Below are 17895 nucleotides of genomic sequence, written 5' to 3'. Positions count from 1 at the left end.
GTAGCTCTGGGGTGAAGTTGGGAGACAGGGTCTGTGGATCAGCTTCAAAGGAAGCTCTTCAAGAAGGGACCAGAAAAGATGCCTGTAGCAAAACTGCAAGGAAACCTTTTTCTAAAAACAAAAATGTGCATTGGGAGAAATAAAAAAACTGGATTAAAAAAACAACTACAGTACTTTGGAGAAGCTGTCAAATAACGATAGCGATACCAGTGACGGTGCTTATTATAATGTTTGCTTTTTATTTGACCACAACAGGGATGGCAGATTGCAGGAAGCAGATCAAATTCTTGCTATTAATGGGCAAGCCCTTGATCAGACCATAACACATCAACAGGCTATCAGCATCCTACAGAAAGCCAAAGATAGTGTCCAGCTAGTTGTGGCGAGGGGCTCTTTGCCTCAGCTCATCAGCCCTGTAATTTCTCGATCTCCGTCAGCTGCTAGCACAATTTCAGCCAATTCAAATCCTGTGAGTAGACACTGAAAACAAGTTTGTCTTTTTTTCTTGTGGTTTAGGTTGGTGTAGGTCTCTGCAACATGTTGCTGAATGTTAGCCATTGTGTAAAGTTGCAATTCCATAGAAAGCCTCTTACACTCACAGTTCTGTTTTCATTGTATAGAAAAGAGTGCAGGAAATAGTTCAAACAGTTTTAATGTACACTATAACTTATGCTTCAGCTACCAAAAATCCAATTTGGTGGTGATGCACATGAGACTGTATCATGTACGTAAGGCATTCTGTATTGTATAAAATGTCTCTCCATCAGTTCTTAGCACATTATAAACCTGTGGACTTAATTGCCACAAAACTTACTAATGGCTTTAAAAGCAAATTGGGTGACAGGACTATTAGTCTTGAGTACTCATTGGTTCCTCTAGTCCAGACATGTCAAACACAAGGCCCGGGGGGCAGATGTGGCCTGCAAAGTGGTTTCATGTGGCCCGTGAAGCCATCCTGGAAACAGTGAGGGAACAGCCCCCTCTGCCTTGGCCCTGGCCCAGGCCAGCTGGGAGCCAGTGTACAATTTTGTGGTGGCCATCTATGCTGAAACACATTCAGTCTTAGCTCCTCAAGACTATCTGGAAACAGCGAGAAACCAGGAGAACCTTGAGCAGCAGCCTTGAGAAAGTGGGGCTGGGCTTGGTGCCGCGGGTGCTCAAGGGCCAGGCTGGGCATTTGACCTCTGCTGCCCAGGGCTCCAGGCAGCCTGCACCACCAAACACTCCCCTGCATGGCCTGAGAGGAACAGTGAGGCTCCTCCAGTGGACCATGCCTTGGCACTTGCCCTGGTCCCACCCCCTTCTGCCAGAGACCCTCAGATCTGTCCCACTCCTGCCCAGGACCCCACAGGCACCCTTAACGCAAGTGATGTAGAGCTGGCCATGCCCACCTAGTAGGCTGCACCCACCCTGGCCACACCCACCTGGCCCCCTGAGGGCAACCACAATGCTGATGCGGCCCTCAATGAAATTGAGTTTGACACTCCTGCTCCAGTCAAACCAGAGCTTACCTCTGAAACACATTTTCAGGGGAACAATGATGGGAAAATGATATGCTTTTATCTACTACCTGTGAGCATCCAAGGGGCATCTGGTTGGCCATTGTGTGAGCAAAATGTTGGATTAAGAGAGTCCTTGGCTTAAGTCCGCAAGGCTGTTTTTAATATACTTATGTCCTAAATGATAAGCAGTGTCCTTTGATGGAAGCCGGATAATAAGGAAGGGCCTTCATGATGCAGATTGAGGAGGGGTGAGGGAAGACAAAAACAGTAATGAGCACCTCAGTCTGATGCCCATTGAGAGAGTTAAGCCAAACCCTTCCTGTGTATCAGATTTATCATTTTATGCATGGTATGGAATCACCACACTTTATATGAGTTGAGTAGAAATGAGTTGCGCTCAGTGAGTGCACCTGAATGAATGAATACCTGGGGAAAGCAAGCATAAGGTTTTTATCGTTCATGTCCAAAATAATTTATTCACTAAGGTGTTAAACACTGTAATTTGCTAGTAAAACCACTCAAAATATAGAACACAAAATGGTCCTTTTGATGATTCATGAACATTGTTTGGAATAGTTATATAAAAGAGAATACTGTATATGGCGAAAATATAAACCTGATGGAATAGCTTTAGAGGTTGCTTTAAAAGCAAACTAATGGTAAGATTTGCTTTAAAGGTACATTGGCAGCATGTGGAGACCATTGAGTTGGTGAACGATGGATCCGGTCTGGGATTTGGAATAGTAGGAGGAAAATCAACTGGAGTGATAGTTAAAACCATCCTTCCAGGCGGAGTAGCTGATCGGGTACACAATATATTCTTCTTTAATAGAGTTACTGCATGATAAGTACTCATTACCATTTAATAAATACCTTTATTTACTTGAAATAGAAAGAATGGAATGCTAATATTCAGCGAGGGAAAACATCTTGAATGTTATCTTTTGCCAACAAATGATCCCCATAGCCATGGTTTGATACCCCAGCCAAATTTATAATGCTAAGCTTTGCTTCTGAACCGCTATCAGTAATTATTTTTTTCTAAGGAAATAAGAAGCTGGTTTCGTCTGAGAACGTGAACCACAGAAAAGCAGGTAGTGGAGTTCCTTTATGGAGAACTTTTTTTATCCCTGTATTTGAGATATTTTTGAACACAGTCTTTACTCTGGGTGAGGCAGATGTGACAGCAGAACTTAAACTACACACATTCGCCCTTCACACATGGAAAACAATCCCCTTTTCTTCCAGCCTTGCCATCCCCACCTTGTTTTCTTCCTCCTCTGTGATTCTGTTTAAAGGAGAGGTGTATATATGAGAATAATAAAGATGTGGATAAGCAGATAGGAGATAAATCCATTTTCTAAATGGAGATGTTTACAAGCAATTTTAGACAGTAATTTTTGATTTAATAATTAGGTTGCCATGCTGGGGTGTCCTACCCTTGCCCCTCCCTTGCCCCTCCCTTTTTTGGCTATGGTTTCTGGCCAGAGTGATTATGCATATACACATGAGTTGCGTGAACAAATTTATTGACAATGGAATGGAATTGACTTGGTTGGTTTCAGGTAAATTTGGTAATCCTAGGCTGTTAAGGTGGGAATGAGGGATTTTGTACAGGGCATTTTTATGTTTTCAATGTTTTTCTGTCCATTCTTCATTTTGGGGGGAAAACTATGCTAAATTTAGGTGTGTCTTTTCAGTAGGTATGATAATAAACAAGAATAAAAACAATAAATGATGCATAACTTTTGAACATAAGCAATGCTAAACATATTACTTAGAACCATAAAACATTTTGACACATTTATTGATTTAAAATACATTGACTTTTTATCAGGGGTCATATAAACAGCATATGATAAAAGGTTAAAGTAACACTGTCTATTAAAGCAAGTATGAAAAGCAAAACAAAACAAAACAAAACAAAAAAACTCCAAAACTAAAATAGGCTATAGGTAAAACTCTTGCATTTTTCTAAGACACCTCTGTGTGTAGTTTCTAAAACAATTGAATGTTTGCTCGTCTAGCATGGTAGATTGTGCAGTGGAGACCATATTTTGAAAATTGGTGATACAGACTTGACCGGAATCAGCGGTGAGCAGGTGGCACAAGTCCTGAGGCAGTGTGGAAACCGAGTCAAGTTGGTGATAGCCAGAGGTCTAATTGAGGAAGCCACTCCATCAACAGCAGCTCCTTTGGGTACACCAGTGCAAACGTGTATGATGGAGAACAAGGTAATAACAACATGTAACTGATGTTAAAGAAATAGGACTGACAGTAGACAGAGATTCATAATGCTTATTCACAGTCAGACTTCCTGCCTGCCTGCCTGCCTATCATCGCTAACCTGCTAATTTCAATGTGCCACTTGAATAGCTCTCTAATAGCAGCTTAACTGTGTCATAGCATTTTCCCTTTGCTCTGCCACAGCCCTTTGGGTTCATCTGGATTCTTCTTCTTCTACTTTCTTCCTCCCTAGCATCCACCGCTGGGCACCTCTCTGTGCCAACCAGTGCCCAGCTGTAGCTCTTCACCTAAGTCAATTGCCACAACTTGCTAGCTAGGTGGCAGCTACCCAGCTGCCCTCTTTATTTCATAGTGTTCTTTGTTTGGGCTGGTGTTTTATTTTCTTCGCTGTGTTCTGCTGCTGCATGAAAAAGAATCTCTTTGCAAGTAACCTCGTTTACCAAAAACCTCCTGTGTTCTTTATTATTTATTTAATCACATTTGTATAAACCCCCCCCCCCAATCTCACCCAGTAACTCTTTCCTTCCAACATTTTGAAAATATGCCAAGGATGAATGTGTGGCTAGTAATGTACAAAATAAAAGCTAAAGTAGGGAGTTGCTGTGTGAAAACACAGATCAGGAGGTGCAAGTGCCAACATATTTCTGTATCAACGAAGCAAGTTTTAGTGTCTTAAGAATGTAAACACAGTTCAGCAGGAAGCTTCAGCTAACTGGATTATATTCAGCAGAATGAAGTGCTTGAAAGAGCGACAGCAAAGTAAAGGAGATAAGGTAAAAATTATACTTCTGCAGAAATACCGTATTTTCCAGCGTATAAGACGACTTTCTAAAGCATGCAAATCGTCTCTGAAGTCGGGGTCGTCTTATACGCCGAGTCGTCTTATACACCAGAAATTACGGTAGTTTCCAGCGTATAAGACGACTTTCTAAAGCATGCAAATTGTCTCCGAAGTTGAGGGTTGTCTTATACGCCGAGTCGTCTTATACGCCGGAAAATACAGTATGTGTTCATGTCTTTCTGTCAGAAGCATAATTTATACCCCTTTTTTATTTTACAGTCTTTTTTACTGCAGAGTTCAGGAAGAATGGATTTGAATAATAATAATAATAATAATAATAATAATAATAATAATAATAATAATAATAATGATGATCTGAAGCTGTATGGAAAAACATCATCTGAAATAGAATCGCTGCTCAACACTGTCCGTATATATAACCAAGATATTGTAATGGAGTTTGGCTTGGACAAATGTGCCACACTTACTATCAAACAAGGAAAAATAATGAAAACTGAAGGAATCAAGATGCCCCACGAAAATAACATTAAGAGTCTGGATGAGGAAGAGTACTACAAATACTTGGGTATCCTTCAAGCTGACAACATCAAGTACACTGAAGTCAAGAAAAAGATTAGAGGTGAATACATCAAGAGAGTGAAGAAGATCTTAAAATCCAAACTCAATGGAGGAAATACCATAAAGGCAATCAACACCTGGGCAATCCCAGTCATTAGGTACACAGCTGGAATAGTGGACTGGACTCAAGCAGAACTAAAAGAAATGGATAGGCAGACCAGAAAAATAATGACAATGAATCATGCCCTTCATCCACGCAGTGACATTGATAGACTTTATCTACCAAGGCCAATAGGTGGGCGTGGAATGCTACAAGTACATCAGATGGTTGAAGAAGAAAAAATGGCTTTGGAAGAATATCTGAAGAACAATGATGAAGATGCACTGAAATTAGTATATCAGGAAGGCTTACTAGCTACTGGAGAGACCAAACTGGCCTACAAGAAAGACCAAATGAAGAACAGAATAGAGGCATAGGAAGACCAAGCACTACCTGGCCAATACATGAAAAAAATAGCTGGGAAAGCAGATAATAATAAAACCTGGCAATGGCTAAGAGCAGGAAAATTGAAAAAAGAGACCGAGGGACTAATTCTGGCTGCACAAGACCAAGCCTTAAGGACAAATGCATACAAAGTCAAAATTGAGAAGACGGCAACAGACAGTAAGTGCCGCCTATGCAAAGAAGCTGAAGAAACAGTGGACCACTTGGTAAGCTGTTGCAAGAATATTGCACAAACTGATTACAAGCAGCGGCATGACAAAGTAGCAACAATGGTGCATTGGAAGATCTGCAAAAAATATCATTTGCCTGTAAGCAAAAACTGGTGGATCATAAAATAGAGAAAGTCATAGAAAATGATAAAATTAAACTGCTCTGGGACTTCAGAATTCAAACAGACAAGCACTTGCAACATAACACCCCAACTTAACAATTGTCGATAAGAAAGACAAAAAAGTCTGGATAGTGGACATGGCAGTGCCTGGAGATAGCAGAATAGAAGAGAAAGAACTGGAGAAGATAACAAAATACAAAGACCTACAAGTAGAAATAGAAAGACTGTGGCAAAAGCAAGCAAGGGTAGTACCAATAGTCATAGGCTCCTTGGGTGCAATCCCAAAACAACTGGAGCACCACTTGAACACCATTGGCATTGACAAATTCGCTATTAGTCAATTGCAAATGGCAGCCTTATTAGGAACTGCTTCCATCCTGCGACGATATCTGTAATACCATCAAACATCCACATCTGCCTACCCCAGGTCCTGGGTAAGGACTCGATAGGTAGACAAAATGCCAAATCCAGTCTGAACATCTGGCTGACTGTGCGATGATCGATAGTAATAATAATGATGATGATGATGATGATGATAATAATGATGATAGTGATGTTGGAAGGGACCTTGGAGGTCAAATCATTTCTTCCAATTAACTATGTCCTTTCTGGAAACTAGTTTGAATATATGCGTTTCTTTCCCGAATTGCTGTATTAGTAGATAAAAGTGAAATGTAATATTTTACTGTCTTTTCATGGGATGCATTCATTTGGCAATTACCCATTTTAAGATAACTTTCCATTTTTTAAAATTTTGATCTTTACTTTGTTTTACAATTTTCTAGAAATGATTTCTGTAAAGCTCAAGCATAACATCTCCCCAAACCTCAATAATCCCAAAACCCTGGATTTCCAAACTTGATACAGAGTCACACAGAAAAGCACCTTAAGAAAAATCCCCTGAGGACCTCTTATCGTAACAAATAATGTTAACTCTATTAAAGGTTCACTAATTATATTGGAGTGTATGAAACCAACATCTGAGTCACATTTTGGCAGGAAGTACTGTGTGTTATGTTTAGAATTAAGTGCTAAAATATTAGGGCTTAGGTGAGAAATAGAATAAGTTGTTTTTGTTCCCCGTAAGAACTTCTTTCATGGAGAATAAATACATGTCTTTTTCTTTAAGAAATTGGAAGATACACCAATTGAAAATGTTGAAGGTGGGAACACATTTGATGTGGAGCTTACAAAAAATTCTCAAGGGTTAGGAATAACAATTGCTGGCTACATTGGGGATAAAACATCAGGTATGGTTAGAATTAATTCTGCTTGAAAAATTAACTATTTTTTTTCTAACACCAAAGTCCATTTGCTTTTGGTTGAGTCAGTCCAGATGTTTAAAAGTACCACACACAATATGTAAAGTAATCGCTTTGCAAGAAAAATGTTATAGATGGATTTCATTTCAAAATATGTTTTATTTTACAATAGATTTATAGTCTGGAATGGTTTGAAATAATTAAAGGCATTCATTGAATACAACATATTTTCTTTCATTGGATTCAGAACTTGATGTTAGAATTGTTTAAATGTGCTTCATTTGGAAGTCAAACTTCTACTTTAATTAATGGTCTTAGGCTTATTATATTTACAGCATAATCATGTGCGCTATAATTAAAACAAAGATACATGCATCAGTTTAAAATCTAGCAGCAGTTGGCTTATATATAAACCTGTATGCTAAAATGCAATTTTATCTCTTAGAGTAAATATATTGGGTTAGAGCAGAGGTGGGGAACTATGGTCTCTTTATGATTTGTGGACTTCAACTTCCAGAATTCCTCAGCAATTCTATGTGGCTCAAGAATTCTGGGAATTGAAGTCCAAAAGTCATAAAAGAACCATAGTTCCCCATCTTTGGGTTAGAGCAGACATGTCAAACTCGCGACATCACGTGACGTCGCATGACATATCGGAGCTTTTTTCCCATTGCCGGCAATGGGGTGCTGGTGATGTGTTCGGCCTGTGGGTTGGCAGTTTGACACCCCTGGGTTAGAGCAAGATAACTTCAATAATACTATGTTGTAATATTTCTGCTTAAGTACTTAGAAGTCATAAAGACTATTGTAGTCAGATCTTGATATGCTGTGTTTAAGTTTATGGATTCAAGTCATAACAGTTTTACACATACATGGCTCAGACATACCTTTAATTACTTCAATTTTACTTTTAAATCACAGAACCTTCTGGTATTTTTGTAAAAAGTATCACAAAAGACAGTGCAGTTGAGCATGATGGTAGAATCCATATTGGAGATCAAATTATTGCTGTAAGTAGTTTTGGACGACTTATGTTATCCCTTTTTTCCTTCTATTATTTACTCTTTATTCTTGATCGATTGAAAGCAAACAACTTTTGAGGACTGTCCCAGAGTTCTTAAAAGATCTCACAAGTGAAATCTCTTAAGTGATTCTGTACAGGAAGATCACAAACTGTGAAACGTAATGCCTAACTCTTTAAAAATTATTTCAGGGAATTATAGACTGCTTAGCTTAAAATGTTACGGGTGCCATATTAATAATAGGTAAAATGTATGGAAAATATTAAAATAAAATTACTAAGGTTATAAAACAGAGTTGGGCATTTTTTTTTACAACCAAGCGCTTTGTTTTATATAGTTATTTATTTTGATTCTGAGGGTTAGTAGTAATTAGACTGTCATGAAGAAAAGGCCATTTCTAACCCTATGTTTCGGCCACAAAATCTTTATGGGATCCTGGATGAGAGAAAAATGTGGAGGATTCTCTCAAAGAGGTCTTTGAGAAAATGTAATAGTCATGGGGTTATGTAAGGACCTACCTCATGTAAGCCACCCAAGAAAACAGAACTTTTGAAGCAGGCATTGTCTCAAAAGGAACTTTTATTAGGGGCTAGTAATAGCAGGCGAGGCCTGAGGAAAAACCCCGCGAAAGCAGTGTATTAGAAGCGATATTCAGTACTCCTCCCTGCAGGGTCCCAGTGTTCATTTGAATTCCAGCCAATCCACAGGTGGCATAATGTTTAGTAACTGGCTTCTTAGGCGTTGCTTTCCAGCGCATACATAAGAGTGATGTATTCCTTCTCCTGGGGAAGGGCATAGTGGCAAGACAGTGCAAAGCATCCCCATGGTATCCCCCCTCCCAACAGAATGGCACACCCCAAAGAAGGTTTATAGATTCGGGAATAAGCATAGGGAAACAGTATATTTCTTTGGGGACCTGACAGATTAGGAGAGATGTCCTTCTTTGACTTGGCTACTGATGAAAGCAGAGATAGGATCAGTGATCTGCTTTCCACAGTTGAGGAATATAAATAATGATTTACGTGGAGGTTCTGTGTTGATAGCATGGCTTGTAAATTGAATCTTAAATCATTTTATGGATGAACAGCAAAAATAACAGTAGACTAGTTAAACTTTCCTGCCCAATTCCCACCAGCCTACACAGGTATTCTGCTATTTAGAATCACACGTTTAGCTTTTGTAATAAGTGAGTTACAAGTGGTCCTTAAACTTAACAACCATCATATCTTTCCCACATTTACATGATTAAAGTGCAACTCACTTAACTGCCTTGCTTAACACCGAAATTCTGTTCCCCATTATGGTCGTAAGTTGGGGACTACCAGAATAGAGAACAGATTTTTTTTTAAAATTTTTGAGTGCATTATTTTAAGTTTACTGAAACTGAATTTTATAAAGCTCCTTCATACAGCATTCAGACATTCTCTTCAAACTCTATGCTGTCTACTTTTAGATAGCATTCTTATAGTCAAGATAACCACAAACCCCAAATCAAATTACAGCAAGACATTTTGCAAATGTGATTTGCCTCATTTGGAATAAAACTGTTTTTCCAGTATCGACAGATCTATGGTGACTAGTCAGAAATGGACATATGTTTAATCCATAGGTGGATGGAACCAATCTTCAAGGTTTTACCAACCAGCAAGCAGTGGAGGTTTTGCGACATACTGGCCAAACGGTCTGTCTTACTTTGGTCCGAAGAGGAGGCCTGAAACAGGAAAACCACACTCAGTCCCATAATGACTTCAGTGATGCTGTTGAAAAGGATTCAGTTTTCCAAACGATGGATATTGGCACAAATACAGGCAATTAAGATGATCTTTGCTTCACGTTTCTTGAATTTTATTTTCTGTTCTCCAGAGGTTAAATCGAAGTGGCTTAAATTCGTCCTCACAATCCACTTTTTAGACTCAGTTGGGGAATGAAAAAGCATTCTCAGAAGGACGAGCAAAAGAGTTTTGTGGATTTTTCTTTCATGAATGACAGAGAAATAATCTTCAAATACTATTGTTTCCATGATTTATGTTTTATGGTAGAACTAAAAAATATTAAAATACAAAAAACAAAATAAAAATAAAAGTGAACGAAGGAATTTAAGTCTTAGAGAATTACCATGGTGCTCATTATTTCTCTCTATTTTGACCCCTAAAATTTGTGGTTCAAGTTTTCCAATTCAGGCCTCCGTAGAATCACCCATCCATGTGACATCAGTTAGATTTTCCTTGGATTGGCTATGTTTTCCTCCTTTTGGATAATATGGAAGATTGTGGCCTTTTTGCTGTTGCCAATTTTTATTTTATTTTTAGCGTATTTTTAGCGTATTAATTCGCTTACACCCACCCACGCTAACCTAGTTTTTATTTATTTATATTTACTCATTTGTTAATATCCCACCTTTATTATTGATACAAATAACCTAAGGCAGCACACATATCCAACATATCTTCCTCCTCCTATTTTCTCCACAATAACAATCACTTTGTGAGGTAGGTTGGTCCAAAGTTACCCGACTGGCTTTCACGGCTAAGGTAGGACTTGAACTCTCACAGAGAACTTTGCTTTCTAGCATGGAGCCATAACTGCTAGACCAAATTTAATTTAATCTGGTAAGAAACTAGGAGTCTTTAACAGTGGTGAAACAGGAAAAGGGGTTTAACTGTATTATCACAGAAAATGGCATGTTTGGGGCTTCTCAGAATATTCTTTTTTTTCCCTCATAGAAATCTGCAAAAGGGAGCAGGATTCTCCATTAATGTCATGCAGCCCCAGTGAGATTCATTTTGAAGAAGATACTAATATACAACAAACAGGTGATAAATAATATTTTTTTTCCGTCATAAATATGCTCAACCTTCCTAGTTTTTTACCTTTCCTTGCCTGGCAGAGTTGCTTCTGGCTTTTGAAAATGTATATTTGAAATTCTTAATCTTGGAAGAATAATGCAATGATGCACCTCTGTTTAGTTGCATTTCTGTACATTGCCCACAGAGTTTTAGCTAAGTAAACACAAATAATTATTTTTATAGCCTTTCCTTTGAATTTTTTAACCTCCAAGTATCTTTTCCATACGTTATTAAAACCTGTGGATAAGATATTTAGAAATTAAAAGATTCAAATAAAAGGCTATAAAATAGTTATTTGTGTTTGCTTAGCTAAACTCTGTGGACAATCTACATAAATGTACACGATATTGATTTCTTGTATGCATGCAGCTTCATATACAATATCAAGTGTTATAATTATGACGCTTAATTTTCAACATAAAATGGCAGCAGCTAAAAAGAGTACTTATTAATGATGATATTAAAAGTAATGATCATTAGATGACAAAACATACTGAAGATATTTCATGGTTGTTTATTTACAATGAAAAGCCTTAAGGATAATATTGGGCAAACAGCAGTTTTAATTTACTAGAAAATCTAGTGTAGCATAACGTAGAATTCATAACTGAAGTTAGCCATATATACACACAATTCTTATATCTGTGGTTTATCGCATTTGCTTATATCTTATTTTTAAATAAGTATTGTTTGTGATATGCATAGCTGATTGTAGCTTATGAAGCCATGCTAAAGAGATACTATTCAAATTCTGTGAGTCTCATGTTTCCACCTACTTCGGATTTTTAAGCATGTGAGTGTTTTGAGGATATCATAAGCACTTGCTGGGTCACTGTACATATCCGACAAGCTCCAGTTACTGTAGTAAGAGATAAACCGGAACAGATTTTAAATGGTAAATTATTACACTCACAATATGTTTCTTTCTAAAATTTTTAAATAAATGTACAAATCTGTTAAGTGATTCCAGGAAATGTGTTCTTCCACTGCCCTCTAGAGACCGTATTTCAGTAGGAGCCTTTGAAAAGGAGGTCATAGTTTCAAAGCGAAAACAAAAACTTAACTATAGAGAACATTTCTTGAGTTCTTAAATATTAAATAATACATTTATTTGTGTATATAAACTTTGAGATACAAGCAAATTGATATCAAAATCACTACAATGCCAAATGTTCCCACCTGAGAATAAGTTTCTTTTAACTTGATGTGACTTAATCTCTGAATAAATGTGAAAAGAATATTGGTATACTGAAAATTTTTTGCAATTGATTTTAATAAATCTGAATACATCGTATTATTTAGTAGTACACTCCTGTGGAAGAGAACTATGAAATGATAGCTGTAGTTTTACAAGTTAAAAAAAAAAAGACCTTCAATTATTTTTCAGAATTGGGAAACAACCACCCATAAGCTTAGCTGTGTTTTCTGCATTATCTTTTGAATTTTAGTTCTTATTTTTATTGTTAATGTTTCATTCACGAAAACCTGTTTTACTTACATTTGTAGAGTGCAGGGGTTTAAGACAGTGATGATGAATAAACAGCACGAGCATTTCAGAGAACAGTTGTGCCAAGGAAAGGCAGAACGTGCCTGCGATTTCTGCATTCACAGAAAGGAGAAGGTGCAGCAGAGTGTAACCAGACAGAGATCCAGTTATTCAGGAAGCTAGACTAGGACAATTAGAATTCTTTGGAAGAAGGATAAAAGGAAGCTCTTGAGTAATGCAAGCCTAAACTGAATAGTTTGAGTCTTACGCTGATTTAATTTCAAATAGACTGGACAATGCTCACAATGCTCACCATTTATTAAGGTATATCTGATAAAAGATTGTCTAGAAACATCAGTTTAAAAATGGAACTGTGAATTCAAGTGAATTCAGCTAGCTTTAAAAGGATTTTAAAAACCTAAACGTAGGTTGTAACTCTTTTTTTCCCTTTTCCATTTTTAGATACTTAAAATGTTATGTATTGAAAAGTATTTCATTTTAAATAAATCAGATGCCCATTTACAAATCCTAATGCAATTCATTTTCTACCTAAAGATAAGAATGCCATAATTTTGCTTAGGATAATTGTCACATCTTGCAGACATTCAGCTAACATCCCTAAAAGAAGAAGTATTGCTGAACAAATGGCAGAAGATTTTGGGGAAAAATTATGAAGTTGTGGTAGGTGGACTCACTGCTTGCTGTTAAAAAAAAGAAATGCTTTATCTCTGTTCTTCCTTTGGAAGGGCGTTGTTTTTTAAAGTCTAAAAATGCTGTAAAACAAAACTTTTATATAATCTTAGGAAGTCAGAAAATGAATCCTAAATTTGATCAAATAGTTTATGAAATATTGCTTCGTTGGGAGTTTTCACTAATTTAATTAGTAAGTATTGACAGCTTTTTTTTGCATTTGTTTAGTAACTTTTGGAGTCCATTATATATTTTGATTCTCCTTGTTGTCAACAGTGCATAGTTTCATTTCTTGGGGTAACATTTTTGCTTGATGACATCTCTCAAATGTGGGTAGAGCTACAGTTGAGTTCTGAAATCTACATTTGGAAAGCAAAACAATGTAGCTTGTTAGGAAATCTACCCACTTTCAGCATACAACATTTAGTGTAATCCTTAGGAAGATTTCTTACACATAGCTGATATTCGGAATAAAAGACTTCTCTCGTTTGATCTCACACTCATCTACCAGAAATAAATGCCACTAATTTTAATGTTGGCCTGCTTTCAGATTCAGGTAAGTAATACAAAATTTAACAATTAGGGCCTATATTTTCTCGTATTGCTGCTGTTGACCCCTAGTGTCATTGCTGAATGGTCTTGATTTTTTTAAAGGAAACCTGTTTGCCCCACTTTTACTGGCATTTAAACATATTGTTTGCATTTTCTCTTTTATATCTGGCTTGTTTTTCTTCCCTCTTACAATTTATTATAATAATTGCTGATCTTCTATTTTCATTATTTGTTTTTAAATTGATTGCTAACTGTCTCTTTTATTCTTTTAAAGTGAGGTTTATGTGAAGCATCTTGGTAACCCTTTGGTCTACAGGCCTTAAAATGTGTTTTTATGCAATAAAAGCTGTTTTCCTAGCTAACACTTTACTTCTCATTGAGAATCTAGCCAGCCTTCTTTTAGCACATTTTAGAACATATAACCAACTACTTTTGTGCGCAATAGTCCAAGGATGTAGGAAGGGATGTGGAACTTTTGAATAGAATTCTGCAGCAGAGTCATAGATGCAGTTCCTATTCTTTGACTGTTCCCCACCTGGGGATTAGTAAACCATAGAGAATTATGTTGCCAGGTGCATGTCCTGTTAACGTTTGACTTGTTTCAGAGGCAACAAGCATTGTCAGATATAGAATCCAGTTCTTTTTCTTCAAATTGGAAACATTGCTGTTTCCGAATACTGTATTTGCTAACTATTGTTCCACGGTGGTCACAAAAGCTGGTGTAATGAGAAGTGTGGAGCCTTTGATAGTTTCATTTGTTCCATTTATTTGTGACTCTCTGGCTACCTTTCATCTCTGGGACAGCTGTAGCTACCAGCATCTGTTACCCTTTGCAAATGGGAAAAAGGATGTTACAGCTGGATGCTCCTTTTCAGCTCACATTGTCATTCCATCTTGTTTTGATGTGAGAAATCAATGAACATGGATGTTGTTTGAAAGAAATGAGCCTGTAGCTTAAGAAGTAGAGCACCTGTAGCAAAACAGCTTTTAAATTTAATGGTCCTTTGTATAGGATCTCGGTGCAATTTTCTAAGCAACTGGTTTGTTGGTTACGAGGATTCTTATTTTTCTTCTTTCTAGGTGGCGGATGTGAACAAATTTAGTGAAAGCAGCGGACTGGGGATTAGCTTAGAAGCTACAGTGGGACATCATTTTATTCGGTCTGTTTTGCCTGAAGGGCCAGTTGGACGTTGTGGCAAATTGTACAGTGGAGATGAATTACTAGAAGTACGAATTAATCTTTCTTATACCTCTGCTCTCTTAAAAGATACTCTGAGGGATTTTTCACTTTTAATATTTTCTTAGCAAGGAGTCCAGTCCAGTCCTTGACTTACAGCAATAATTTGGAGCAGAATTTCCACTGATAAGCAAGGCAGGTAGTGAGTTGCGGCCAATGTTGGTGTGGCTTTTAAGTGAACCAGTACAGTTGTTAAGTGAAGCATGCGGTTGTTAAGCAAACCCGGCTTTCCCCATTGACTTTATTTGTCGGAAGGTAGCTGGGGACATTGCAAATGATGATCACATGACTCCAGGACCTGCAACTATCATAATTACATACCGATTGCCAACTCCCAAATTTTGATCATGTGGCCTTGGGGCTGCTGCAACAGTTGTAAGTGTAAGGACCAGCCCTAAATCAGTTTTTTCAGGGCCAGTGAAACATTGAATGGTCACTAAAAAAATTGTTGTAGGACAAAGACTACCTATATTCATATATTTATGAAAGAAATAGCCTGTATAAATTTACAATATGCTAGCATGTTCTAAGGCAGACATGTCAAACACAAGGCCCGGGGGCCAGATGCGGCCCGCGAAGTGGTTTCATGTGGCCCGTGAAGCCATCCTGGAAACAGTGAGGGAACGGCCCCTGCTGTCTTGGCCCTGGCCCAGGCCGGCCGGGAGCCAATGTACAATTTTGTGGTGGCCATCTATGCTGAAACACCTTCAGTCTTAGCTCCACAAGGCCGTCTGGAAACAGCGAGGAACCAGCCCTTGCCACGTTGGCCCCACCCCCTGGGTGCATGCTGGGGAGGTGCCACCCTTTGTGAGGAATGAAGAAATGCACCATCGCCTGAAAGTGGCCAGCAAATGGCCCTCGCCTACTTCACATATCCGGCTTGATGGGCTCCGGCGGAGGGATTTCAGCAGGCAGTGAGGCTCCTCCAGTGGACCGTGCCTTGGCGCTTTTCCCAGTCCCACCCCCTTCTGCCAGAAACCCTTAGATCTGTCCCACTCCTGCCCAGGCCCCCACAGGCACCCTTGACGTGAACGATGTAGAACTGGCCATGCCCACCCAATAGGCCACACCCACTCCACACCCACCCAGCAGGCCACACCCACCCTGGCCACACCCATCTGGCTCCCCAAGAGCAACTGCAATGCTAATGCGGCCCTCAGTGAAATTGAGTTTGACACCCCTGTTCTAAGGAAGTGATTATATAAATAATCACTTTTAAAATCATTTTCTAAATGACAGCCAAGTTATACTATGGCCACAACTGAGCCCAAAGTTTCTGTTGCTAAGCAAGGAGGTTACTCAGCGATTTTTGCCCTATTTTATGATTTTTTTGCTAAGGCTTTAAAGCGAATCATTGCAGTTGTTGAGTGAATCACGTGGTCATTAAGTGAATCTGGCTTTTCCCCCATTGACTTGGCTTGTCAGAAGCTATCTAGGAAGGTTCACAAATGATGATCACGTGATAAATACATGCCAGTTCGCCAAGTGCCCAGATTTTGAGCACGTGACCATGGGGATATCGTAGCCGTCTCAAGTGTAAAAACCAGCCCTGGGGTCATTATATTTTTTCAGCTCTGTTGTAACTTTGAATGTTCACTAAACAGATGGTTGTAAGTCCAGGACTCCCTGTATTATTTCTTCTAACTTTATTGGTCTCTGTGCAGGTAGTCTTCAACTTAATGACGGCAGTTGAGCCCAAAATGGCTGTTGCTAAGTGAAACATTTGTTAAGTGAGTTTTGCCCCATTTTACAACTTTTCTTGCCATAGTTGTTAAGCGAATCACAGCAGTTGGTGAGTTAGTAACGCGGTTGTTAAGTGAAACTGATTTCCCTGTTGGTTTTGATCGTCAGAAGTTTGCAAAAAGTGATTGGGGACCACCTGTATTGTGGAGAAACCAGATGGTATCTTTTTTTAATATGGTAACTTTAGTTAATCCCATGTCCAGTTTGAAAATACATGTATTTCTTACTTGCTCTCTGTCTTTTCCTTATTTCTATAAAGGTCCTTATTTTCATTGACAGGTAAATGGAGAATCTTTGCTTGGAGAGAATCACAAGGATGTTGTCAATATTCTAAAAGAGCTTCCGATCAATGTAAGAATGGTCTGTTGTCGTGCAGTTCCACCTGTGATTGAGACAGCATTGGATGAGACCCACATGATAGAGCAGGTAATTCAACATAAAGATTTATACACTGAAGGAGAAACTTGACAGACCCCCCCATTCTTCCTTGCAGTAGAGAATTCAAAGAAAAGATTTGAACTACTGAAGTGGCTCCATTACTGTTAACCTTCATTTATTAATTTATTTTTATCTGTTTTATTGTTTTTTAAATGCTTTAATGATTTTAGATATTTATTGGTTTACTTTTGTTGTAGGCCACTCAGAATCTCTTATTTGTGAGACTGGTGGCTATATAAATTAAACAAATAAATAAATATGGAGTAAGGTAATAAGATAAATATTTTTTTCCCAGTTGAGACAGTTTGATCAGATGGCTAGAACTGGGTTGAGGAAATCTAATTTAAAAGCCTTTTTTAAATTTTTCATGTAGTTTTGCTCAAGTTATTATGTTCATATAAGTTTAGACATCTCTACATAAAGTGTATACTCTTAGATGATAGAGCTTCTGGAGATTATTAAATCAACCTCTTTAAGGAAAAAAACTTCACAATTACAATTGACTGGAAATCTGTTATAGACTTTTTGCATGAAACATAAAACATAAAAATGTACTTATGATTTATGGTGTTTTTGATGATTAGAAAAAACCAAATATAGGGAAAGTTAAGGTTTTTATTTGTAATCATGGAGTAAAAGAATTTTGTAAATGTGCTTATAATTGCTGCAAAGGA

At 38.0% G+C, this 17895-nt stretch overlaps 1 protein-coding gene across 22 annotated transcripts in view; it reads left to right on the top strand.

Moving 5' to 3' along the window:
• MPDZ (multiple PDZ domain crumbs cell polarity complex component) overlaps nucleotides 1-17895 on the top strand; it is a 98991-nt gene that overhangs the window by 21594 nt on the left and 59502 nt on the right. For all 22 annotated transcript variants that reach the window (XM_039355227.1, XM_039355233.1, XM_039355236.1 and 19 more), the window contains 10 exons: nucleotides 256-469; nucleotides 2180-2308; nucleotides 3530-3736; nucleotides 7075-7195; nucleotides 8129-8217; nucleotides 9839-10037; nucleotides 10953-11042; nucleotides 13163-13242; nucleotides 14884-15030; nucleotides 17063-17209. In XM_039355227.1, the coding sequence (XP_039211161.1) occupies nucleotides 256-469; nucleotides 2180-2308; nucleotides 3530-3736; nucleotides 7075-7195; nucleotides 8129-8217; nucleotides 9839-10037; nucleotides 10953-11042; nucleotides 13163-13242; nucleotides 14884-15030; nucleotides 17063-17209 (1423 nt within the window). The remainder of the gene's footprint in view (nucleotides 1-255; nucleotides 470-2179; nucleotides 2309-3529; nucleotides 3737-7074; nucleotides 7196-8128; nucleotides 8218-9838; nucleotides 10038-10952; nucleotides 11043-13162; nucleotides 13243-14883; nucleotides 15031-17062; nucleotides 17210-17895) is intronic.

This window comes from Crotalus tigris, unplaced genomic scaffold, assembly GCF_016545835.1.
Source record: "Crotalus tigris isolate CLP2741 ecotype Arizona unplaced genomic scaffold, ASM1654583v1 scf7180000018649.364394, whole genome shotgun sequence".
Classification (NCBI taxonomy): Eukaryota; Metazoa; Chordata; class Lepidosauria; order Squamata; family Viperidae; genus Crotalus; species Crotalus tigris.
Note: the sequence above shows the minus strand (reverse complement) of the source record. Positions and strands in the feature narration are given on the sequence as shown.